Below are 26,340 nucleotides of genomic sequence, written 5' to 3'. Positions count from 1 at the left end.
TACTTTTTAGAATTATCAGAAGTCAGACATACAATATATCATCCAAAATGTCCACAATAAAAAATCTTAGACATGCAAGAAAGAAAATTTAACTCAGGGCAATAAAGAAAGCAGTCTTTATAATAAAAACCAAACCCCTCAAATATATAAATAATAAAAGCAAATCCAAGTAGGCACACACATTGGATTTTAAGCTTTACAGAAACAAGTATAAATGTACTCAACGGGTTAATATGTTCAAAGAAACTGAGGGAAAATATGAGTAAAGAGATAGAGATTTTCAGCAAAAAAGTGTAAAGTTTTTTGTTTGTTTGTTTTTTGAGAAAGAGTCTCACTCTGTCACCCAGGCTGGAGTACAGTGGTATGATCTCAGCTCACTGCAACCTCTGCCCACGGGTTCAAGCGATTCTCCTGCCTCAGCCTCCTGAGTAACTGGGATTACAGGCGCCCGCCACCACGCCCAGCTAAATTTTGTATTTTTCGTAGAGACAGGGTTTCACCATGTTGGCCAGGCTAGTCTCAAACTCCTGACCTCATGTGATCTGCCCGCCTTGGCGCCCCAAACTGTTGGGATTACAGGCCACTGTGCCTGGCCAGTGTAAAGTATTTTTAAAAAGAGCCCAATAAACACTCTAGAGCTGCAATACTGAAATGAGAAATAACAGAGAAAAAAAAAATCACTGGCTGGGCTTACTAGTAGTTTAAAAACAACAGAAAAGATTGAATAAAAGTGAAAAAGACTGATTGTCCTATAAGACAATCTCAAATAGTTTAATATATATGTAATAGGAGTCCAAGAAAAACAAGAGTGTGAGAGTAAGTCAAAAAAAACTTAAGATATAATGGTTAAATATTTCCTAAACTTCACAATAATAAAAAGAATCAAATCAAAGATCCAAGAAGCTCAGCAAACCCTGAGAAGTATAAATACCAAGCAAATTATACCTAGGATCATTATCAATCCTCTAAAAAATCAGTATCAAAGAGAAAAAAAAATCAACCAAAAAAACAAAAACAGAGAAACATTACATACGAGGTAATAAAGATACAAATGATGGCTAATTTCTTATCAGAAAGAACGAAGGCCAGTTGACAATGGAACACCTTTGAGGGGACAGGGGCAGACATCACCAGCTATCACCCAGAATTCAACATCCAGCAACCACATGCTTCAAAAGAAAAAAAAAATTTGTTCAGATTAAAGTACAAAATGAGAGAATTCATCGCCAGCAGACTTATACTATAAGAAATGTTGGCCAGGTGTGGTGGCTCACGCCTGTAATCCCAGCACTTTGGGAGGCCAAGGCAGGCAGATCACTTGAGGTCAGGAGTTCAAGACCAGCCTGGGTAACATAGCAAAACCCCATCTCTACTAAAAATACAAAATTTAGCCAGGTGTGGTGTCACACGCCTATAATCCCAGCTACTCAGGAGGCTGAGACAGGAGAATCACTTGAATCCGGGAGGCAGAGGTTGCAGTGAGCCGAGATTGCGCCACTGCACTCCAGTCTGGGTGACAGAGTGCGACTCTGTCTCAAAAAAAAAGAAAATAGAGAAATGCTAATAGATGTTTTACGTGCTGAAAAAAAATTATATCAAATGGAAACCTGGAGCTAAGGGAAGGAATGAAGAGCACCAGAAATAGTAATTCAGTGGGTAATTTAAAAACTATTTTTTTCTTCTTTTAAATTGTGGAAAGACAACTGAATAATTAAAGCATAAATATTGTATGGTGGTGAAGATGAGGGGATATTAAATACAAATAAACCTTAAGCACAAATGAATCCAGTAAGAAACTTTAAATACAAGTGAATCCAGTAAGTCAGGATGCAAAAAGTTCATGACTAAAGAGAAAAAGAGACTAACTCTCATAACCGGAGATTTTAACTTCTCTCCCTCTCCCCCACTGTCTGTCTGTCTGTCTGTCTCTCTCTCTCTGTCTCACACACACACACACACACACACACACACACATAGTATATTTGTTTCTATCCAAAGGCATGATTACCTAAATAGCTATCCTAAGGAATCAGCCAAAAATTACTGCAACTTAATGCACTTTAGCAAGGTTTCAGGAAACAAAGCAAAAATACAAAAATCAATTGAATTTCTATATACTAACAACAAATGGTAAGTGAAAATTTAAAACACGATTTATGGCCAGGCACAGTGGCTCACTCCTGTAATCCCAGTACTTTGGGAGGCCAAGGTAGGTGGATCACCTGAGGTCAGGAGTTCAAGACCAGCCTGGCCCACATGGTAAAATCCTGTCTCTACTAAAAATACAAAAATTAGTCGAGTGCGGTGGTATGCACCTGTAATCCCAGCTACTCAGGAGGCTGAGGCAGGATAATTGCTTGAACCCGGGAGGCGGAGGTTGCAGTGAGCCAAGATTCCACCACTGCACTCCAGCTTGGGCAACAGAGTGAGAGTCTGTCTCAAAAAATAAATAAAATAAATAAATAAAATACTATTTATAACAGTACAAATGCTACTTTGAATTACGGTATTCTTTTTTAAATGCTAAGGAATACAAATATAACAAATGATCTTTAAGACCTCTATCCTAATAATTACAAGGAGAGTTAAAGATCTAGGGCTTGGCGTGAGTGGCTCACGCCTGTAATCCCAACACTTTGGCAGGCTGAAACAGGAGAATCAATTGAGCTCGGGAGTTCAAGATCATCCCAGGTAACATAGTGAGACTCCATCTCTACTTAAAAAAAAAGAAAAGAAAAATTTATAAAGATCTAGATAACTGAGGAATAGGTAAATATACTATTTTCTTACACTGGAAATCTAAATAATGTTAAGATGCCCACTCTTAACATTAATAGTCAGGTGGATAGAACTGCCCTGTTTGAGAATTACTTCTCTGGATAGTGCTCTTGAATTCTAAGACATGGTCTTAGAATTCAAGATGCATAATCCAACAGTTCCCTGCAAAACTTGAAAAGCTGATTCTAAAGTCAATATGAAAATGCAAGAGACTTAAAATAATCAAAACAATCATAAAAGAAAAACAGGTTGGGTAACTTTTACTATCTGATTTATAAAGCTATAGTAATTAAGATAATTTGCTATGAAGAAAGAATAGATTATATCCACCTGACTATTAAAGTAAAACAAAAGGAAAATATAGATCAACAAAACAGAATAGAGGATCCAGAAGCAGATTAACACATAAATGGCCATTTAATCTACAACATTTTCTCCAACTTAATTCAATGGGGAAAGAGTAGTCTTCAACAAGTTATCAGGAAACTGGCCCTGAGAAGTGAATGCACTTCTCTTAAGATTTTACAGCTTAGAAAATGACAACACTGAGATGTGAACTCAGGTCTGACTGCTCTGAGTCCATGATTGCTCTCAGAGTCCACACTCAATCTCTACCCTTGCCAATCTGCCACTAGAAGACTTCATGGAGTCTTCTACAAAGTGCCTGGACACCTGACTCAACACCTGGGCTCTCCTGCATATAAGATTCCCAGACCAGATGGTAGGACACTCGGGCTGACAGACAGCTACCATGCTTGAGGTTTATACCTACAAGTCCGAAGGAGTTACTCACTGATGAAGGGGATTAAACCCGCAATATGCTATCTCTGTGAACTGGAAGGTCTTAGTTATAAAGCATAAAATTAAGCTGAACACATATTTGAGGCCTATTAGTATCACACAGGAGCTTTTAAAATTGCCCTATAGCAATTAAATCAGAATGTTTAGGGGAAGAGTCCAGACACAAGTGTTATTTTAAAGATTTCCCCTCATGAATACAACAGAGAGCAGTATGAGGAACCACTGAGCTAAAGCATTTTCTTCCAGTTTGCAACCACACCCCAGTGAAGCAAATACAATTATCAGATGATGGGATGCATCTGACACTCCTACATCTCCAGCAGCAGAAATTTCCTCTTGGAAAAATCCAAACAAAACAAGTCCTCCCTCTTTAACTTGCTTTCTTAGCTCAAACTCCAAGCTATGGAAAGTTAACTTGGCTCCTCTTAAGCTATTCCCTAGCAAACTAGAAGATGGACAAATTGTCACTTGATGAGATTAATGTCTCACAAAATGCCCAGGTACAATTCAAGTTCACATCAGAAGTAAAACCAAAAAGGGAGGGGGGGAGTTTTTGAAACAAAAATTTTAACGTATTATAGACAATGTAAGAAGCACTACTGGGTCATTCTAATCTTGTCAGAAACTTAGAAAATAACATAAGAAGAGGAAGTCCAACCAAAGCATCACATGTGTCCAGGGAGATAACTTCGACACACACCACAGTTTCACTTTGACAACACTGTCAAGAGGCTCTCTACGAATCTTCAGAAAGGAAACCGATCTACAGACTAATAGACAAAAGATTAGTTTGAACCATATGAAATTGCTAGTTTTGTAAAAAGGCCCAAAGGAGCTGAATATATGTAATTTCTTTTTTTTAAAGAAGAGTCCTGCTCTGTCACCCACACTGGAATGCAGTGGCACGGATCTCAGCTCACTGCAACCTCCGCCTCCTGGGTTCAAGCAATTCTTGTGCCTCAGCCTCCCGAGTAGATGGGATCACAGGCATGCACCACCATGCCAGGCTAATTTTTGTATTTTTAGTAGAGATGGGGTTTCACCATGTTGGTCAGGCTGGTCTCGAACTCCTGGCCTCAAGTGATCCACCCACCTCGGCCTCCCAAAGTGTTGGGATTACAGGTGTGAGCCACTGCACCCAGCCCTGAATATCTGTAATTTCATACTATTCAGTCTAAATATAAAGCAATATAGAGTCTACAGTGAAATAAAATTAGCTTTAAATAAAAACAAAAGTTCTGCTTTAAAACTATGACCACAACATTGTATGGCTCAGATGCTGACAAAATTTTCTAACAATTGTCTTTCCACATCCACTGAGAAAACCCAGAGGGAGAAGGGGCAGGAAGACTGGGATGCAGCTGGAGGGCTACAGGTGGCTGCAATCTTCTCACCATCAGCACATGACGGTGCATTTACTTTTTTACTTCAGGTCCTACTTATTGCATAGGGCGGCAGACATGACTTGGGAAAGGTGCACAAGCCCAGCCTCTCTGTGCATCATGGGAGGGCGCCTTCCACTTCCTACTCAGTCTGTGGTAGAGGAGGCTGTCTGCTGCTCTGACCACTGACCTAAAAATATACCTGCCCTGCAGCAAGGCCAGGAAAAGAGAAGGAAAAGATCAAGGCCGGGCACAGTGGCTCACACCTGTAATCCCAGCACTTTGAGAGGTCAACGTAGGCGCATTACCTGAGGTTTGGAGTTTGCGACCAGCCTGGCCAACATGGTGAAACTCCGTCTCTACGAAAAATACAAAAATACACCACCATGCCTGTAATCCCAGCTACTTGGGAAGCTGAGGCATGGGAATCACTTGATCCCTGGAGGCAGAGGTTGCAGTGAGCTAAGATCATGCCACTGCCCTCTAGCCTGGGCGACAGAGCAAGACTTCGTCTTGAAAAAAAAAAAAAAAAAAAAAAGCCAGGCGTGGTGGCTCACACCTGTAATCCTGGTACTTTGGGAGGCCAAGGCAGGAGGATCCCTTGAGCCCAGGAGTTCGAGACCAGCCTGGGCAACATAGGGAGACCCTGTCTCTTTAAAAAAAAAAAAAAAAAAAAAAAAAAGGAAATGGTCAAGAGGAGAGGGTTCTCAAATGAAAAGATTAAAAGCAACAGGAATTCTTCCCCCGGAAAGATGAAGAGTACCTGATAATATGAACTCTGGATGGAGTATCTAAGAGAATACATACATGTATTCCTGGAGTATCCATAGTCCCTGCATACAGGGAATATGCATTTCCCCCCAAGTTACAGAATTCTAAAAAGAGAACCACACAGTATCACTTAAATGGTTAAACAATACACTTAGGGTAACTACAAATATTTCTCAACACAGAAATCTATAGACAGCACCCCTTTGAGATACACTACATACATATATTCCATATATTCTTCTCGGGCAGATCTGTAATAAATGATAAAGGAAAACTAGAAAGTCTGCAGGGACTCAATACACCTTAGAAGGTGGAAGATGAAGGACAGACAGATACTTTACCTCAAACTATCCTTCAGAGTAACTAAGGAAAGTGAAGATGAGCAGTTTTATCCAAAATAAAAAGTTTCCCCAGACTTTCTCAATTCTGCAAAGAAGTCTGCAAACAGCAGAGAGGAGCACCAGCAAGCAGGCTCAGGTACTGCTGTGGCTTTACCTGGCATTCAGGACAAGCCAACCCAATATCAAAATCCACAACTCAGAAGCCAACCCACTGCAGGAACCACCACGGTTCTTCAAATTAGATACAAAGCCAGGAAATCTTGAGCTAATTAGGCCACAGATCTTAAGGAAAAGTCTCTATGCCTAATGTATTTGATAATACAAAAGCTGGGATGACAAGCCCATCCTGATTAATGAAACTGTCCTCCATTCCATCGTAGGTCTAGCATTCAGACGTTTAGCATCCAGGCTCAGATCTAACCTGGCCCTAAACCAAGGTAGGCATGGGCAAATGGGAGATCCAGTCTCACTGGTGGCTGGGGCTAGAGATCTTCAGCTATCCTTAATCCAGGCTCAGTATTTTTTTTTTTTTTTTTTTTTTTTTTTTTTTTTTAAGACCGAGTCTCGCTCTGTCGCCCAGGCTGGAGTGCAGTGGTGCAATCTCGGCTCACTGCAAGCTCCGCCTCCCGGGTTCACGCCATTCTCCTGCCTCAGCCTCTCCGAGTAGCTGGGACTACAGGCGACTGCCACCACGCCCGGCTAATTTTTTGTATTTTTTTTTAGTAGAGACGGGGTTTCACCGTGGTCTGGATCTCCTGACCTCGTGATCCGCCCGCCTCAGCCTCCCAAAGTGCTGGGATTACAAGCGTGAGCCACCGCGCCCGGCCCAGGCTCAGTTTGACTAAAGGGACCGTCTTCCTCCAACAAGGCCCCAACTCCCCAACTCAAGTGCTCTAAACTATAGAAGTAACCCCTTGAGACTTGAAGATGGATACATCCCCTGCTTCTGTGTCCCAGATGGCTAAAAAGTAAAAACAGGAGATAAGGCACTGTCCCCACTGCAGAGGTTATACAAACCCATGCTGGGAATATGACTTGTGACTGACGACATTCTAACATGAGCAAATACAATGTTCAGCACACTATTGCCATGAGGAGCCCGTATTCTTAATGCCAATCTGTTGACCTCGCTTAAAATACAGCCTGTGCTGCACAGTCTTTTTATGTGGTAAAAGTTATAAGAAATAACACAGAGTTCCAAGGAACCTGAACAAACCACCATGAACCATTTCAACAGACCACCCTTGGAGCCATCAATTCAAATTAATGCTAGTCATGATTCATAAAAACGTCTCATTTAGTTCTCAAGTTAAACAGACAAATTATTAAAGAATAAGTGGGGATGTAAAACGGTGTGGCCACTGTGAAAAACAGTATGATGGTTCCTCAAAAAATTAAACACAGAGTTACCACATAACCCAGCAACTCCACCTCTAAATAAATATATATTCAAAAGTATTAAAGGCAAGGACTCGGCCGGGTACGGTGGCTCATGCCTGTAATCCCAGCACTTTGGGAGGCTCAGGTGAGCAGATCGTGAGGTCAGTAGTTTGAGATCGGTCTGGCCAACATGGTGAAACCCTGTCTCTATTAAAAATACAAAAATTAGCCTGGCGTGGTGGTAGGTGCCTGTAGTCCCAGCTACTCAGGAGGCTGAGGCAGGAGAATCGCTTGAACCCAGGAGGCAGAGGTTGTAGTGAGCCAAGATCACGCCACTGCACTCCTGACTGGGTGACAGAGCAAGACTCCGTCTCAAAAATAAAAATAAATGAAAACTAAATGCAAGGACTCAAAGAGATGATTATACATTCGTGTTCATAGCAGCATTGTTCACAATAGCTAAAAGGCAGAAATAACCCAAATGTCCAGTGGCAGATGAATGGATAAACAAAATGTGGCATATCCAAATAGTGGAATACTATTCACTCTTTCAAAGGAATTAAATTCTGGCATACAATACAGCATAGATAATCCCTGAAGACCTTATGCTACATGAAGTGAGCCAGACACAAAATAACAAATACTATATGATTCTACTTCTATGAAATACCTAGAGTCATCAAATTCATAGAGCTGGAAAGCAGAAGGGTGATAACTGTGGAGAAGGGAGAGTGGAGAATCAGTGCCCAATGGGTACAGAGTTTCCACCTGGCAAGATGAACAAACTCTGTCAATGGATGGTGGGGTTGGGAGGCACAATGATGTGAATGTACTTAATGCAAATGAACTACTGTACACTTAAAAAGAGTTAAAATGGTAAATTTTATGTTATGCATATTTTACTACAGTAAGAAAAATTAATGATGAAAAGCCTAAAGTAATTTTACCAAAGCTGTGAAAAAGTAAATAAATGACAAGTCATTTTCAGACATCCCGCAAGATCATTCAATACCAAATGACGACGATGGGCTGGGCAGTCATTCCATTTGCAATATCCAACCTGATTTCTGCCAGACCGGGAATTAGGATGTGGGGGCCTCAGTGGAAACTGCTAGCGTCGCAGAGGGACCTTTCAGAGCCCTGCTGCAGAGACAGCCTCTGCCCCAAGGAAGCAGCCCACGTGTGAGGAGGAAGTGTCTTATTTCTTCACCTGGGCATGTTTCCACATACAAGGCAGGACATGAGGATATTCATCTTTCCCACATTTCTGGGATTTCAGGTTAAGTCTTATGGTTTAACCCAAGCAATTTTGACTTCGTAAAGAGACAATACTTCTAAGATAATCAAGCTGGCAAATTAATACCTTTGGGAGATGTTTACACGCAGGTAAGCAAATTTGCCGAGTTAGATCAGATTTCCCAAAGGCTATTTTCCAAAGCGTTAGTGGAAAAGAGGAAGAAAAACAGGTGAACAATACCTCACTTGTACAAAGAGCTGTGTTTTACTGAGCCACTACCTCAAACCAGACTTCATGTAGGGTGTTTTTAAAGTTTGCCAAGTGGAGTGTTAGTGAAAATTTTTATGAATTTATTAGAAGTATGATCCTGAAAGACAAAAATCTAGCTAGTTTATAGGAAAACCTGAGTATTCTTCTCCTAAATGGTGGAAGAGAGTACAGGAGAATAACACAGATGATGATGACGCTGTTGATGATGGTGGTGGTGGAGGTGATGAGACCCCTTGACTAGTGTGTACAAGCCTTGTTATCATTTTCATGTCACACATGAGGAATCCGGGCATACCTGTTCTACTGTACCATAGACACTAAGACACAAGGCCTCCAGGATTCACAGAATTACAAGATTGATTCCCCATGTCAAAGGAAGACTTGGGGAGGACACACCTTACGGAAGCTCTGGATAAGTGACAACGAGGTCAAAGAAGAATACTTTAAATTTAAATGGGCTGGGTGCAGTGGCTCACACCTGTAATCCCAGCACTTTGGGAGGCCGAGACGGGCAGATCACAAGGTCAGGAGTTCAAGACCAGCCTGGCCAACATGGTGAAACCACGTCTCTACTAAAAATACAAAAATAGCTGGGTGTGGTGGCACATGTCCGTAATCCCAGCTACTCGGCAGGCTGAGGCAGAAGAATTGCTTGAACCCAGGAGGTGGAGGTTGCAGTGAGCAGAGGTTGCATCACTACACTCCAGCCTGGGCGACAGAGCAAGACTTCATCTCAAAAAAAAAAAAAAAGAAAGAAAGAACATTTAAATGGCTTAAAAAAACAGCCCAAGACAAAGAGATATCCAGGACTGATTTAATGACAAGTTCTTTAGCTCTTGACACTAGCATCTCTATGGCAACTTCTTTGTAAAGCAACCAGAAATCCTACTCCTTCTGTAACAGTTAAGACCACAGCAAACTATGGTGTAATTTATGGCATATCTCAATACAAAAGCACAAATAAAATAAGAAAATATCAAATCAGGTATTATCATTATTACTGCCCTGATGGGAAAGAAAATACGGTCAGCCTTTCCTATGCATGGGTTCTGCATCCCTGGACTCAACCAACCTGGGGTTGAAAATATTTGGGGGAAACAAAATAGGTGAGTGTGTCTGTACTGAACATGCACAGATTTTGCACAGATTTTTTTCTTGTCACTATTCCCTAAACAGTTATTTGTTTATAGTACCTAATACAATGTATATTTACATTATACATTATACAATGTACAATTATATAATGTACAATTTACAATGTACAATTATATAATGTACAATTTACAATGTACATTATATAACTGTACACAATGTACATTGCATATTGTACATTACATAATGTATGTTTAAATTGTATTAGGTATTATAAGTAAACCAAAATGATTTAAAGTACATGGGAGTGCACCCATAAAAAAAAAAAAAAAAATTATGTCCTTTGCAGCCATGTGGATGCAGCTGGAGACCATTAACACCAGAACAGAAAACCAAATACCAGATGTTCTCACTTATAAGTGGGAGGTAATCATTGGGCACAGACGGACATAAAGATGAGAACAAAGACACTGAAGACTACTAGACTGGGGAGAGAGGGAATGCGGCAAGGGCTAAAAAACTACCTATCGGGTACCACACTCACGGCCTGGGGGATGGGATCATCCATACCCCAAACCTCAGCATCACACAATACACGCATGGAAAAAACTTGCACCTCTACCCCTGAATCTAAAATAAAAGATGAAATTATTTAAAATAAATAAATAAATAAAATGCCATATATGGGAGGGTGTGAATAAGTTATATGCAAATACTATGCCACTTTATATCAAGGACTTAAGAATCCTCTGATTTTTTGTATCCTCAAGAGGTCCTGTAACCAATCCCCCACGAATACCAAGGGACAACTGTTTAATGTAAAAACTTACTTTGAATGAAAACCAACATAAAATAGAAACACTGTAAGTTCTCTCCAAAATTGTGAAAAACAATCAAAAATTCAAAGTGTTATCCCAAACATCCAACTATTTTCTTAAATAACATTAAAAACAACCACAACTAGATTTAGAATATAAAGAAAGCCTGTATCTGACGTGGATTCCATTTACGTTTTTCTTCAGTTAAGAAAATTATACGGAATATGACTAAATAGTTCATTTTAAAAATATAAGAATTCCCTTTCTCAAATATACTCTTTTCTCCTAGATTTAATTTCATAGATCCAATTTCACTGAAGCTCACTTTTGAATACAACTGTGATGTAAGTGAAGGTTTTAATGAACAACAACAAAAATTTCCATAAATACAACTATGAGATTGAGGCAAAGAAACACTGAAAACCAATTTGATATTTTTAATTAGATTTCATTATAAATTTAGTATTCTGCAACAGCCTGTTATCAAAGGCAGCCATGCCCTGACAGCAGTAGAAAACTTTCATTATACACTGGAAAATTTTGCATAAAGAAAAAAAACATTGGCCTGATGCAAATAGCAAGCTTCTCTAGTAAGGTGTAAATGATTCTATTTACAGAAGTTTTCTTCGTTTTTCTTTTTTTAGAGACAGGGTTCTTGCTCTGTCACCCAGGCTGGAGTGCCGTGGCTATTTATGCAATATTTAATTTACATAAAACTTCCTCAGAATGCTTCTGATGCTTCAGGTGAGGTACATGTTTAATGCTGAATGTCACTTACCTTCCGATAAATCATATGGCACATGGCTACTCGTAACCTCATCCCAGCACACTGAACGTGATAAAAATATAAGTGATGCAGTATAGCCAAAATGAGTGTGCAAAAAGTCAGCACCGTGGCATAGGCATACGCTGTGTTCAAAGCCACAGAATCCATGGGATCATAATTTTCAAAATAATTAATAATTTTTCCCAAAAATATGGGCTGGATTACTTTGGCACTTTCCTAAAAGAAGAAAAAGAAAAGTCTTTAATTAGACATACAGACCACACCATTTTTTCTTTTTACTTTTTCTTTTTTCAGATATTGCTCGCTCTGTCACCCATGCTGGAGTACAGTGGCACAATCCCAGCTCACAGCAGCCTCGAACTCGCTAACTCAAGCAATCCTCACACCTCAGCCTCCCAAGTAGCTGGGACTACAAGTGCACACCATCATGTAGAGCTAAATTTTTTTTTTTTTTGGTCAAGACAGGGTCTCACTATGTTGCCCAGGCTGGTCCCAAACTCCTAGCCTCAAGTGATCCTCCCACCTCAGCCTCCCAAAGTGCTGGGATTACAGATGTGAGCCACCGCACCCAGGCTCGCTTTTTCTTAACACGAGTTTTACTTTTATATCTTCAAAGTGCAACATTCATCACTAATCTAAAAGAAAAGCAGAACTGTTTTCTTCTTTAAGACAAGCCAATAGGAGTTTTAACCTGAAATCAAAATTCTAATTTCAAAGTCAGTAAAGTTTTAGTACATTGTGCTTGGTACTGTGGGTGCTCTGTATTACAAACAGGGCTTTAAAGCACACTTGGCAAACTACCAAATTAAGTCTTGGCCTAAGGTGAATAAGGAAAAAAATGGCCCAAGAGGAGTAAGGAATTTGCTTACAAACAGACACCCCAGCTCTCACCCCACTTCCTCTGTACCCTTGACATCCCAGCCCACAGGAAAGTTGAGAAGGCTCGTGTATGGGAGGCCAACACTCTTGCCACCTTCTTCACAGTTAAGAGCCTTTGTGAATGGAGATATTGGCACAAACCCAGATCAGAAAATCAAACTCTCCAATTTTTCCCAATCCAAACTCCACGTGTCAGTAGATCTAACACCACCAAGTCCAGCTTCAGTTGGAGTGGTGAAAAGAACCAGGCTTGGGAGGATTCCAGGCTCTTGGACCCACAGGACATTGCTTCAATATGTTTCTGCCCCCTACAAGCCCGGATGTGCCCAGAACTGCCACTTTGGCTCAGTTAGTGTGGAGTCAAAAACTAAACACGGCAGAAATTGAGCTCAAAGTTAATGTCATCAGTGGCTCTCTATATCAGCCATATTTTGAAGGTCCTGGTTTTGAAGCAATATTAATAATCATCTTTTCCCCAAGGCAAAATTAAAATCCCACACCAATGAGCTGGGAGGCATGTGGACAAGACGTAGGGAATGCAATTTTAACCTCCAAGACTACAGGCAAAGAAACAGCAGAAAGCAGCTTGAGCCACGGTTTGAAGTAAGCAAGGGAGCTTTCCTTTACTCTCCCTGCCAAATGAGCACTTCACCCCGTAACCTACTTCCTCCCTCTAGAACCCCTTGAGAGGGACCATTTCCCCCATCAAAGAAAACCAAACACTCATTGCAAATCCAGGTCACCAAAAGTAAACACGTAGGCCCTCGACATCATTTCCTCCTGACTTCTCAAAAGACAAAATGCAGAACGTTTGAAAATCTTTCAAGATCTTGACTTTGAAAAACAACTTTTCCTTTTAAGCAATCTCTCCTTCTTAACAAAGACATAATAAACACCTGACAGGTTTGCTATTGATAGCTGTTTTCTGTCTATCTGAAGTGAGGGAAGAACAATCCATAAAAAACAAAATTAACACACACTTTCATCCCAAACAACTAGCTGGATCAGGATATTTACAGAAGACATTCCCATCCCTCAGATGGGTCATGATATTAAATCCCAACACGCCTGTCCTAGCATGCACACACACACACACACACACACACACACACAAACTCACAGACTTCACCAACAGCATTGCCTTCCATGAGGTCATGGAAGTTTTCCCCTATGATACAGAAATCAGAAAATAGCATTTAGTTGAAGAATTATGAGTAAGATGATCAGATATTAAGAATGCAGAGGCTCACTGTTACATTTCCAGCATGCCCAATCATTCAAGAGGCACTAAGAGTTTATGGAAGAGCTCCCAGTACAATGGGTCATAACACGGACTGTTTAGAGTTTACTGAGATGAAAATCTGGACGTTTACATCAAGAAGCAAGAAGACCAAACTGTACACATGGGCAGCCCTGGCTCAGGAGTGCCAAGGGCAACCAGGGCCACAGCAGACACACCTGGGCTATCAGCCAGACACTCAGTGATCTTTGCCTTTCTAAATGTTCTTGAAACTTCTCACCGTCCCTGGGAGTCACCGTTACCTGTTACACACTTCTCCATTTCAGCCTGAGGTGAGTATGATTCAAACGGCAAGAGGGATGGCCCCCAGAGGAAATAACAGATGCAATAAACCCAGCGAAAGAGAATGCAAAAGGCAGGTAGGTCACGACTACCTAACTGTCCAGATTTCCCTGCCGAGAGACAGCATTTAATAATCCAGTCAAGCAAACGGGCTCACTTGTGAGTAATGCTGGTTTTTGGTCCATGATTTTCCATGGACCTCTCCATCCCATATCTTAACCTTCAACTAATAAGAAACAAAACAACTGGGAAAATACTCATTATCAAAATTGTAACTAACCAAATTTAAACTTTCTAAATATCAGTACCAAGGTCAAAAGTAACTCACATAAATTCTCCATCTTAGAGACCAACCAATCTACAACGTGGTGAAGAGTCTTTCCACAAACAAGCTAAGAATACAGTCCTTACTCCTTCCCAAGAATTCTCCTCAACTGTGAAACCATGGAGGTTTTTGAGAGTCCAGTAGGATACTTCAATGTTCCATACTTCAGGTTCTGCCGGAGTCCCAGAGTACTTGAAGGCAGATACTTCTCAACGGAGTATTTGGTACTCAGCCTCCTGACATTTGAGCCCCATCCCTTGCTTTCTTGGAGTGACACATTACATGTCTAGGCCCAGCGGGCACGTGGCCTCCATGCTTCTGCTCCCCCATGCACTTCAGATATTCCTTGCCCAACTGCACCATACCTGATTGCATGGGAAGGAAATAAAACACAGGAAATAGAAACAAGCTACCAAAGAAGATGTTTGAGTGGAAAATACAAGCAGAAAAGAGTGAGCTGTGGAAAAATGAGTAAGCAGTTTGTTTTAGAAATGGGGAAATACAGCCAGGCACGGTGGCTCCCGCCTGTAATCCCAGCACTTTGGGAAGCCAAGGTGAGCAGATCACTTGAGGTCAGGAGGTCAAGACCAACCTGGCCAACATGGTGAAACCCCATCTCTACTAAAAATACAAAAATTAGCTGGGCATGGTGGCTTGCACCTGTAATCCCAGCTACTGGGGAGGCTGAGGCACAAGAATCACTTGAACCCAGGAGGTGAGGATGCAGTGAGCCGAGATGGTGCCACTGCACTCCAGCCTGGGGAACAGCACAAGACTCCATCTCAGAAAAAAAAAAAAAAAGAAAGAAATGGGGGAACAGGGGACAAAAGTAGGGTTGAGAAAGATCCAGAGATAAGGAAGAAAAAAGGTGAATCTGGGGAAATAATAATCATTAAGACTCCAGATATACCTGAAGTCCTCTCTGAATTAGTGCAGTCCTGACTGCGTGTTAGAATCACCCAGGAGACTTACACGCTCACTGATGCTCAGGACCCATCCCCCACATTTAGGGCCAATTGATCGGGGTAGGGCCTGAGTTCCCCATCCCTGGAAGATTCTGGAGTGTAGAAACCAACGCCTGTACACATCACTATTCTCCTCTCCTGCACTATCTCTGTGTCTGAGTCTGGAGGGGCTGGAGACCCGCTGTGAAGAGCTTTTTTGAGATGGAGTTTCGCTCTTGTTGCCCAGGCTGGAGTGCAGTGGTGCAATCTTAGCTCACTGCAACCTCCGCCTCCCAGGTTCAAGCAATTCTCCTGCCTCGGCCTCCTGAGTAGCTGGGACTACAGGCACGTGCCACCACGACCAACTAATTTTTGTATTTTTTTAGTAGAGATGGGATTTCACCATAATGGCCAGGCTGGTCTCGAACTCCTGACCTCATGATCTGCCTGCTTTGGCCTCCCAAAGTGCTGGGATTACAGGCGTGAGCCACTGTGCCTGACCCTGAAGAACTTTTAAGACCACAAAGGGCTTTTAATCATAGCTGCTGCCAAATGTTAGGCTTCCAAGAAAATCCCTTAGGAGAAAAGGATGCTGAGATTTCAGTGATGAAACTAAGACCTTCCATTCTGCACAGCAGGGAAAATTCAATGTTCAGTAAAGACTGTACCTACCAAACAAAAGGATGAATCATAATTTTTTTTTAACTTTAAACAAAATAGTTTAACTAGTTTATTTGACTGTAAAAAAATTAGTTTGAAAAGACAGTCCCTGTACATTATTATCTACCCTAAGGACAACGTAAACTGCAAAGAAAAAAAATTTAAATTATTTTCAGAAATCATATTATGGGTAATAGTGTTGATACTGTAAGATAAAATAAATGAATAAGTATGTTGATATCAAGTGCCGGGCGCGGTGGCTCACGCTTGTAATCCCAGCACTTTGGGAGGCCGAGGCGGGCAGATCACGAGGTCAGGAGATCCAGACCACGGTGAAACCCCGTCTCTACTAAAAATACAAAAAAATTAGCCGGGCGTAGTGGCGGGCGCCTGTAGTCCCAGCTACTCGGAGAGGCTGAGGCAGGAGAATGGCGTGAACCCGGGAGGCGGAGCTTGCAGTGAGCCGAGACTGCGCCACTGCACTCCAGCCTGGGTGACAGAGCGAGACTCTGTCTCAAAAAAAAAAAAAAAAAAAAAGAGCTGGGATTAGGCTAGGGAGAAAAAAGAACAGATGAAGGGAGAAAAGAGACACAGATGTAAGAGTAAAGAGATTAAGTAAAAACACTGGCGTCCTGAATCTGATTTGGAAATACCCACATAAATTCATGATATGTTTATCTTTAAATATAAACATAAAAGGAGTTAAAGCTGCTAGGAAAAATGGTTGGTTCCACAGCTGGGGCAAAAACTGTTCAGGGAGCCTAAAACATCTGTCATACCAGAAAATGAGGAATTTGCGAAGACTAATAGTATACATGCAAAAGACTCAGGGCCTGACTTCAATAGACTCCCACTAGCCAAAGACAGCCAAAGTGCGGCACAGGGATAATAACTATAATGAACAGCACATCAGAACTGTTTAACTCCATGAGCTCACAATCATACTCATCAAAATAAACAGAACAAGCAATAACAAAAAAATCCATTAAGTCCAGAGGAAAATGCTGGAGAATCACTCATTATTTTGAAAATCGGTTTTTAAAAACAGTAACAAAATTAATCATTTCTCCTGCCTTTCCTATAGGTGTACTGTAACTCAGAGTATCAAAGAGTTGATAATGGCAAAGTTTCTCTTTACGCAAATATTTCAGCTAATAAATGAGGAACTGGAATATCACCACTTTGCAAACTCCTAACAAACTAATGCATCTTAAGCAATGATCATGAATGGCTCCAAATACCACACACACATAACCAGACCTAAGTGAGGTATCTCGAAGTGGCAGGTGGTACACACCCTCACCTACAAAGTACTCCTGCCAAAGGGAGGAGTGGGGAAAATAAAACCTGAATCACATCAAGCTTCTAAATCTAACTACTAACTTCTGGTACCAGACGGACATGTTAAATGATACAGCATGCAAGGACGCAGAGGTTCACGAGAGGGGGAGGAGGGATATCCAATGAGCCCAATCTAGACCCTGAAAATCCGTGCAGGGCAAGCAACATGGTTTCTTCAATTAAAAAGTACACATGCGGCTGGGCATGATGGCTCACAGCTGTAATCTCAGTCCTTTGGGAGGCCAAGGCAGGTGGATCACTTGAGGTCAGGAGTTCAAGACCAGCCTGGCCAATATGGTGAAACCCCATCTCTACTAAAAATACAAAATTACCCGGGCGTGGTGGCAGATGCCTATAATCCCAGCTACTCAGGAGGCTGAGGCAGGAGAATCACTTGAACCCAGGAGGCAGAGGTTGCAGTGAACCAAGATCATGCCACTGCACTCCAGCCTGGGCAAGAGCAAAACTCCATCTCAAAACACACACACACACATCTTCAGAGGGGGCAGTGAGCAGGGCTTCATAAAAATCAAGAGTGGTCATGAGTTGATAGTTACTGAAGCTGGCTTAGGGGTAGAGAGTGGCTTAGTATCCTGTTATATTTTATAATTTTGAAATGATCTTTAAAAACCTAAGAAAGATCCCAGCACTTTGGGAGGCCGAGGCAGACGAATCACTTGAGGTCAGGAGTTCAAGACCAGGCTGGCCAACATGGTAAAACCCTACTAAGGGTAGTAATCATAGCTGCTGCCAAATGTTAGGCTTCCAAGAAAATCCCTTAGGAAAAAAGGATGCTGAGATTTCAGTGATGAAACTAAGACCTTCCATTCTGCACAGCAGGGAAAATTCAATGTTCAGTAAAGACTGTACCTACCAAACAAAAGGATGAATCATAATTTTTTTTAACTTTAAACAAAATAGTTTAACTAGTTTATTTGACTGTAAAAAAATTAGTTTGAAAAGACAGTCCCTGTACATTATTATCTACCCTAAGGACAACGTAAACTGCAAAGAAAAAAAAATTTAAATTATTTTCAGAAATCATATTATGGGTAATAGTGTTGATACTGTAAGATAAAATAAATGAATAAGTATGTTGATATCAACATACTAAAAATAAAAAAATTAGCTACATGTGGTGGTGTAAGCTTGTAATCCCAGCTATTCGGGAGGCTGAGGCAGAAGAATGGCTTGAACTAAGGAAACAGAGGTTGCAGTGAGCCAAGATCACACCACTGCACTCTAACCTGGGTGACAGAGCAAGACCTCTGGCTCAGAAAACAAAACAACCAAAGAAAGAAAACACCACATGAGGCTTGGCCTTGGCCCTCATGTCAGGCAGCTGAACAAGGAATGTAGAATTGAAGTTATTAAAAACCACCTCATTGGCCAGGCACGATGGCTCACGTCTGTAATCCCAGCACTCTGGGAGGCCAAGGTGGGCGGATCACAAGGTCAAGAGATCGAGACCATCCTGGCCAACATGGTGAAACCCCATCTTTACTAAAAATACAAAAAAATTAGCTGGGTGAGGTGGCACACACCTGTAGTCCCAGCTACTTGGGAAGCAGAGGCAGCAGAATCACTTGAACCCGGGAGGCAGAGGTTGCAGTGAGCCGAGATCGTGCCACTGCACTCCAGCCTGGCGACAGAATGAGACTCCATCTCAGAAAAAAAAAAAAAAAAAATACACATCTCATTTCTCAAAGAAACATTTAGATAATCTTCAACTATCTAAAATACAAAGACCAACAAGCAGCATAGATACAAATGGAGAAGTTGCCTGTGTCCTGGTTTGGCCCACACAGAGGATTCCCAAGCTCCTCCTTCCTTCTGCCCCCCTCCAGGCTCTAAGTGGGCGATACTTGCTCAGTCTCCAGTCCCCATCACAGTCTCCATGGAGGTGCACACAGGGGACAGATGTGCTGGAAATTCGAGGGCTGTTCTGTTCTGATTAGCATTTGCCTGTAAGAGCACTGTGTTCACCATTAGACTAGTACTTGTTTCTATGAGCATTATAATCATTCCTCAACTCTGACAATCATTCCTAATCTCACTTGTGTTACTTTGAAATTCCAACCTCAAAGACTCCCCGCAAACTGGTGTCACCATCCCTCTTCCTGCTGGTGCCACCATCAGTACGCAGGGAAGGCCCTGCTTGCATTCAGCTTAGTTAAGAGTATATGGCTAGGGAGTTATGGATCCACTGCACAGTTGTTCTGTAACCAGAGGAATTAACCCATTTGTGCCTAGCATTCCATTATTAGAACACTAACATTGTAGGAGTTATTTATATTCTACTGCTCAAGGTCATCGCCAAGGTCTGATTTTTCACACACAAAAAAAATTGGCAACCTCTGGCATAAGTAGATTAAAAAAGGCCTGAATATCATCACAGAAGCTTTTTACAAAATGCTAGGTTGAGTTTAGAGCTTCCACTATCTAAAATACGAAGATCCACAAGCAGCACAGACCCAAGACCAAAAAATGAAAAGCATCTTCATAAAATCAATTGTGAAACGAACATTTGTTCTAACTCCATAATTTTTTTTTTTTTTTTTGAGACAGAGTCTTGCTCTGTCACCTAGGCTGAAGTGCAGTGGTGCGATCTCAGCTCACTGCAACCTCCACCTCCCAGGTTCAAGCAATTCTCCTGCCTCAGCCTCCTGAGTAGCTGGGATTGCAGGCACCCACCACCACATGCCCAGCTAATTTTTATATTTTTAATAGAGACGGGGTTTTACCAGGTTGGTCAGGCTGGTCTCGAACTCCTGACCTTGTGATCCGCCCGCCTTGGCCTCCCAAAGTGCTGGGATTACAGGCATGAGCCACCGCGCTTGGCCTAATTTTCTTTTTTAGAGACAAGGTCTTGCTCTGTCACCCATGCTGGAGTGCAGTGGTGCAATCATAGCTCACTAAAGCTGGGAACTCCTGGGCTCAAATAATCATCCCTTGGCATCCCAAAATGCTGGGATTACAGGCATAAGCCACTATGCCTGGTCAATAGACAGCTTTAATGACTGAAAACCCAAAACAACACCTGAAATGTTTTTGAGATGTTACACTCCCTACCTTCATCTTAAGAAATTATTTATCTCCAACTTCTCCAAAACAGCCAAGTGTCAATAGGCAAGTCTGGGAAAACAATAGTATTTATACTAGAATTCAGGCTGTTTTCACTGCTAGAAGGAAAAGGAAAAAAACAAAAAATCCAAGGATTACTTCGAGTTGAACTGGGAAGAGCTTTAGCTCCCTGAACTTTACTGCATTGGAACTGAAAGTCCTACCAGTTATTATGTTAAAGACACAAAGTTAAAATGAGCATCATCCGCTAGTCACCATGATCATCTAAAGAATAACTGACTACTGTCTAATTTTATACCATAAACCACCAAGATATTGGTGTAAACACAGGACCAACAAGTGCTCTCTTGTGAAAAGCCCAGGCTCCACTTTATATGAGAGGTGCCTGCCGTCAGCACTGTGTGGGTCCATCTTAACACCTTAGCCTGCCGCCCTAATACCTGGGGCCCACCTTGCTAGTGGGAGGGTTCAGATACCAGGACAGAAGAGCTGTCCCCATACTAGTGACTGATCTGGGGTCTTCATCCTTGCCAAGCAAACTGCAAACCCAATTCACGATTCAGGCCAAAGGCTTCTAAAACTGCAGAGGTATCATTGCTATGCAGGAAACCCAGAGACTTTGATAAGTAAAAACAGGGAACTTGACATCTGCCCAGACCATCAGTCAGTGTCGTGACCATGCAAGACCACAAGCTTCCTGCTCGTCTGTCCGAGGAGGAGACAACTGGGAATGGTGTCTTAACAGCGTGGATGTTGATGAACTTGGGTCAGCAGGGCTGCCACGCCTCACACATTTGGAGGATGGTACTCAGTGGGAGACAGGTTTCTAAAGGGTTCTTGGTCAGCCAGGCACAGTGGCTCACACCTGTAATCCCATTAATTTGGGAAGGTGAGGTGGGCCGATGGCTTGAGCTCAGGAGTTCTAGACCGGTCCGGACAACATGGTAAAACCTCATTTCTACTAAAAATACAAAAAATAAGCCAGGCGTGGTGCATGCCTGTAGTCACAGCTACTCAGGAGGCTGAGGTGGGAGGACTGCTTGAGCCCAGGGAGATGGAGGTTGCAGTGAGCTGAGATCACACCACTGTACTCCAGCCTGAGTGACAGAGTGAGACCCCACCTCAAACAAAAACATAAAAAAAAAAAAAATTAAAAAAAAAAAAAAGGGTTCGTGGTCGACCTGAATGTACCTTGGTGCTCTGACCTGCCCAGCACCCCAGCCACTCTCTAGCACGTCACCTGACTTTCCAACCCCAGGAGACCTAGGAACCTAGGGTAATTTATAATCCCCAATCTGATTTCCCACAGCCATGCCCCACTGCTCCAGGGAGCTCTTAGCATCTGACTTATCCCTAGGCCAAGTTCAAGAAGCATGTGCTGGATACCCTGAAGACAGAGTTCTCAAGACAGCTTTACGACAGTCTGGAGATGGTTTGGGCCCTAAGTCAGCGCGCCTGAGACTGAATCTGGGCTCTGTCATTTACACTTTGTGTGGCCCTGGGCACATTATGTAACTACATAGCACCCAGTGTCCTCTTCCCAAAAGTAGGGGTAAAAGAATGCCTTCTGACTGAGCATGGTGATTCCTGCCTATAATCCCAGCACTTTGAGAGGCCAAGGTGGGAGCATCGTTTGAGCCCAGGAGTTCGAGACCAACCTGGGCAACATAGTAAAACAAAAAATACAAAAATTAACCAGGCATGGTGGCACGCACCTGTGGTCCCAGCTACTCAGGAGGATTGCTTGAGCCCAGTAGGCCAAGGCTGCAGTGAGCCAAGATAGCACCACTGCACTCCAGCCTGGCAACAGAGTGAGACCCTATCTCAAAAAATAAAATAAAATAAAATAACATAACCTAACATAAAATGAAAGAAAGAAAAAGAAAGAAAAGAAAGAAGAAAGGAAAGAAAGAAAGAAAGAAAGAAAGAAAGAAAGAAAGAAAGAAAGAAAGAAAGAAAGAAAGAAAGGAAGGAAATCATAGCAGTTCCTGGTACATAGTATTTTTCAAGCACTCACTGTCACTATTATTGCAACTACTGCTACTAGTACTGCTACTGCTTACTACTACTGAGTACCAACCACTACTAATCCTGCTGCTGCTTCTACTAGCACTGCTGCTGCTAAGCAGTACTGAGCATGAGCCCCCATATTTGCCAGGTCCTCCACTCCCTACTTTTCTGCCATGACTGCCCAATAACCACCCTGCTAAAAGAAAGACCAGCTCTCCACCAACTGTACCTGTATTAAAGCTCCCCTCGATCCGGGCCCCTTCCCACATGCCCCCCAGCAGTAAGGATTGCCATGCTCCCAGCACCAGAGTGGGGCCTGTCCTTAAGTCTCAGGAGAAATTCACATTTCTATAGCCTCTACTTCTATGCCTGCTTCTCCCAAAAGCTTACCCAAATCTCATTGTAGTCCAGTCACCACCTGTGGGTTAGAGACCCCACCCCAAGTGGCTGGCAGCCCACGTCAGCACAGACAGCCCTGAGCATGACAAGCTCAGTTCCTTCTAAATCATCCTGTTTTCAATTTCATAAGCAGCTGGTAACAAAGGGAAACTAGAGAAATGGAAGTAGCTGAGGGAGGCCTGCCTCGAAACGTATGTGAGGCCATTCATTCCCACCACCCCTAACCAGACACCTGGCATGAGCCTTAGGCACTTACAGAGGCTCCACAGCTACCAGACAACTTCTCTGAGGTTGCACAGCCAAACTGGGCCAGGAAATCCTGCACACACTGGCCACATTGACACCAACTTGTCATTCTGTTTCTTTCCAACTGAGATTGATTGGGGCCATGTGGAAACACCATCACTGGGACACCCCGGCACAGGATGAAGAGGGGCTGGGAGAGCCTGAGGGGCTCCTAGCCCTCTTCCACCCTCAAGTCAGGTCCACCGGTTATTCTGCATGTGCACCCCGTCCTCCACAAAGCCACAGCAGCAGGCAGCCAGGGCGGGTACCCTCTCAAAGGTGGCACTCACCATCTGGCACCCTGGCCAACACACCTTTGTCACCAATGAGACCATCCGTCTCCCAGGACCGCCCAGTCCCCTGTTGTCTGACAGATTCCTCTAGTGTAGGGCAGAGCTCACCCACCTGCCTCCCACTGCCCACCGTGCCCTCCACAACAAAAAGCATGTTCGACAGGAGCAAACCCCCCACATACAAACCAACCCCCTCCCCCCACCTCATTCCCAACAAAATGCACCGTGACAACTCCCCATCCTGCATTTAAAGCCACCCTTTTGTACAACAGCAACATCCACCCCTCTTACTTTCATGGACCACTGACATCCCTAAGGTAGCACAGAGGACACAAGTCACCCAGCAGGACCCTCTGCATCTCCTCTAGCAGGCCGCAGACCAGAACAGACAGGCTACCTGGCAGTGTGCCTAGGCAGAACACTGTCTTTCTGCAGGATCTTGACAGAGGCCCTTTGGGGTAACAGAGGTCATTGCCCTCCTGGCTTTCTTTCATTTTTCATGGAATGTCCATTTATATACTCTCTGCAGGGCCAGGCACCAAGACTCTACCTTCCAACCAGCAATCTACGCCCACAACAAGGAAGACACACCGGATGGGTGTGATGAATCCCCTGGAGTGCACAGTCCTCAGACCTTCTTCCCAGAGGGGATTTTGGCTCCCAGCACCTGGGCCCACTGGGAGGGGGTAGCTCTTGGGTGCTTCAGCCAGCTCCAGCCTCTGGGGCATCACCGCCTGCCCAGGTGCAAGGCCCTCAGCTCCGTTTCCCTGAGAGGGGAGAGGTGACAATACCTCTCCAGGAGAGCATTTATCAGATTTGGCTTGGTGAACAGTTATTTGTTGAGCACCTGTAAAATGTCTTACATTATTCTGGGCTCCGATCCAAAATCACTTCCTCTAAACCACAGGGCACGCATTCCTCCAGGCTGTAGGATCCTCTTTTGACCAGGAGTGACTCTCAGCATTTAAAACATTTACTGAGCATCAACATTGTCCTACCATTTTGAATAAAATACTCTTCTTCCATGACACTGCATTTTAATTGGTTACAAGAAAAACAATAATGACCTTGAACTTCAGTCACTTAAGTATTCACCCGGATAAATACTCTCACTGAACTAACTACCTAATGCTTCCTAGACATGTTTAATCCTTAGACCTTAAAATACCTTCAAACCCCATCTGGCCACTTCTCCCTTCTGTTCCCCCATCCATTACAGCACCAGTCAATGGCGAGCATGTTTACTGAATGTGTCCTGAAAAACAATTCATGGTATGTAAAAGCTTTTACCTCAATTAACGTAAAAATTCCCAAAACTAAATAAGATTTCCAGTAACACTTTATGATTGCTCTTGTTAAAGAAGGCTTCTGTGCGTCATTCTCAGCTCTTAAAACTTCTTTATCCCAGAACCTACAATGAGGAAAAAGCTTCATAAATAAGAGTGAACCCTGCCACAATATAAAACAGGAGAGGTGGCAGAGTGACAGTTATGCATTTAAGACAGGGCATTTTGTGACTATCTCATAAATGCTGCTAATTGCTCCCAGGACTCCTGAAGGTTATGTGTGGTATAGAATCTGTAGCATCAGAAAAACAGGCCTTGAGGGGAAGTCTGGGGAAACAAGTTACTGCCAAGCTTTACTGGATTGAAGCCCCATCAGTATGACAGATAAGCCAGACAACCTCCTCCAGCCACAACACTTCCACCTCCAGGGACAGACCTCAGGCATCTCGGGCCTTAGGTGCTGGCTCCCCCGACCTCTATGGAGGCACAGGAAACAGGAGTTTCCCCCAGGCCACCATGGTTGGCTGAGCCTAGGGGCAGCCTGAGGAAGGTGACACATATTCACCTTAAGGGTAAACAGAGGCTCCAGATGGGACCCAGGAAGGTAAAACCCACTCCCCACACACAGACACCCACGCTTCCTTAATGCCCACTTTACTGCCTCCCACTTACCCTTGCAACTCCTCTCCAAGGTGCTGTGAGCGGTCTTCCGGCAGCACTGAATACATATCATCTTCCTCTAATCTCCGTTTATGGCCAATTTTAAACAAGGGATTGAGCCACCTGTTAACAAGAGAAAAGAGACATATATCCAGAATTACACATCCATGTTTAAGTAGACTCCTACCTCCATGGGTATTGCTTAAACTTACCTTTAAAATACATACAGCTATATATAGACAGAGAGATATGAATATATAGAGCTAGACAGAGAAAAATTAACATGTGCGCAGTACACACACACACACACGCACACACACACAGTCCCTAGCTCTATCCACAGACAGGCCCCAGAAGCAATGACACACCAGTAACTGAGAGCATGCTGTTGCCCAGATCTTGGTTTCCAAAACCATTATTATCTAAAAGGAACCAGGGCTTCTTGAAGAAATAGCTGATTCAAAGGCTGGGGCAGAAAAAGTACAAGATGGGCCATAAGATACCATAAGATAAGGAAACATTCAAGGAATCAAGAGGATGGGCCCAAAGAACAGAGGACCCAGCTTGACGGGGTCCCACCAGACAAGTCTGTGATAATGGAAGCATCCAAATAAATCATGACAGCAATGAATACTAACCCACTGAATAACAAAAGAATCCACGAATCCTTACTGAGACATAAATGGGGGAAGAAGGAAAAAGCTCTCAGATAAAGAATGATGAGGTTAGAAAACATTTTCAATGGAAGCTAAAACCAGTCAGTGAAAGTTTGATGGGACATTTACATAATTCAAAATTATCTAGGTACAAATTATTTATCAGTTATGAAAGGAAAAATAGTAATCTTGAAAAGGACAGAAAGAACTTATTCAAATATTTTGAGATTCTTTTTTACTAAAAAAAAAAAGAAAAATCAAAATGGTCATCCATTAGGA

At 42.7% G+C, this 26,340-nt stretch overlaps 1 protein-coding gene across 6 annotated transcripts in view; it reads right to left on the bottom strand.

Annotated features, from left to right (window-relative positions):
* ABCC4 (ATP binding cassette subfamily C member 4 (PEL blood group)) overlaps positions 1–26,340 on the bottom strand; it is a 393,134-nt gene that overhangs the window by 211,103 nt on the left and 155,691 nt on the right. For 5 of the 6 annotated variants that reach the window (XM_055244268.2, XM_055244267.2, XM_055244269.2 and 2 more), the window contains 3 exons: positions 25,418–25,528; positions 24,750–24,870; positions 11,649–11,873 (listed from right to left, as the gene is read on the bottom strand). In XM_055244268.2, the coding sequence (XP_055100243.1) occupies positions 11,649–11,873; positions 24,750–24,870; positions 25,418–25,473 (402 nt within the window). In that variant the 5' untranslated portion in view covers positions 25,474–25,528. The remainder of the gene's footprint in view (positions 1–11,648; positions 11,874–24,749; positions 24,871–25,417; positions 25,529–26,340) is intronic. The other variant, XM_055244270.2, reaches the window with a different exon arrangement.

Source organism: Symphalangus syndactylus, chromosome 15 (assembly GCF_028878055.3).
Source record: "Symphalangus syndactylus isolate Jambi chromosome 15, NHGRI_mSymSyn1-v2.1_pri, whole genome shotgun sequence".
Lineage (NCBI taxonomy): Eukaryota > Metazoa > Chordata > Mammalia > Primates > Hylobatidae > Symphalangus > Symphalangus syndactylus.
Note: the sequence above shows the minus strand (reverse complement) of the source record. Positions and strands in the feature narration are given on the sequence as shown.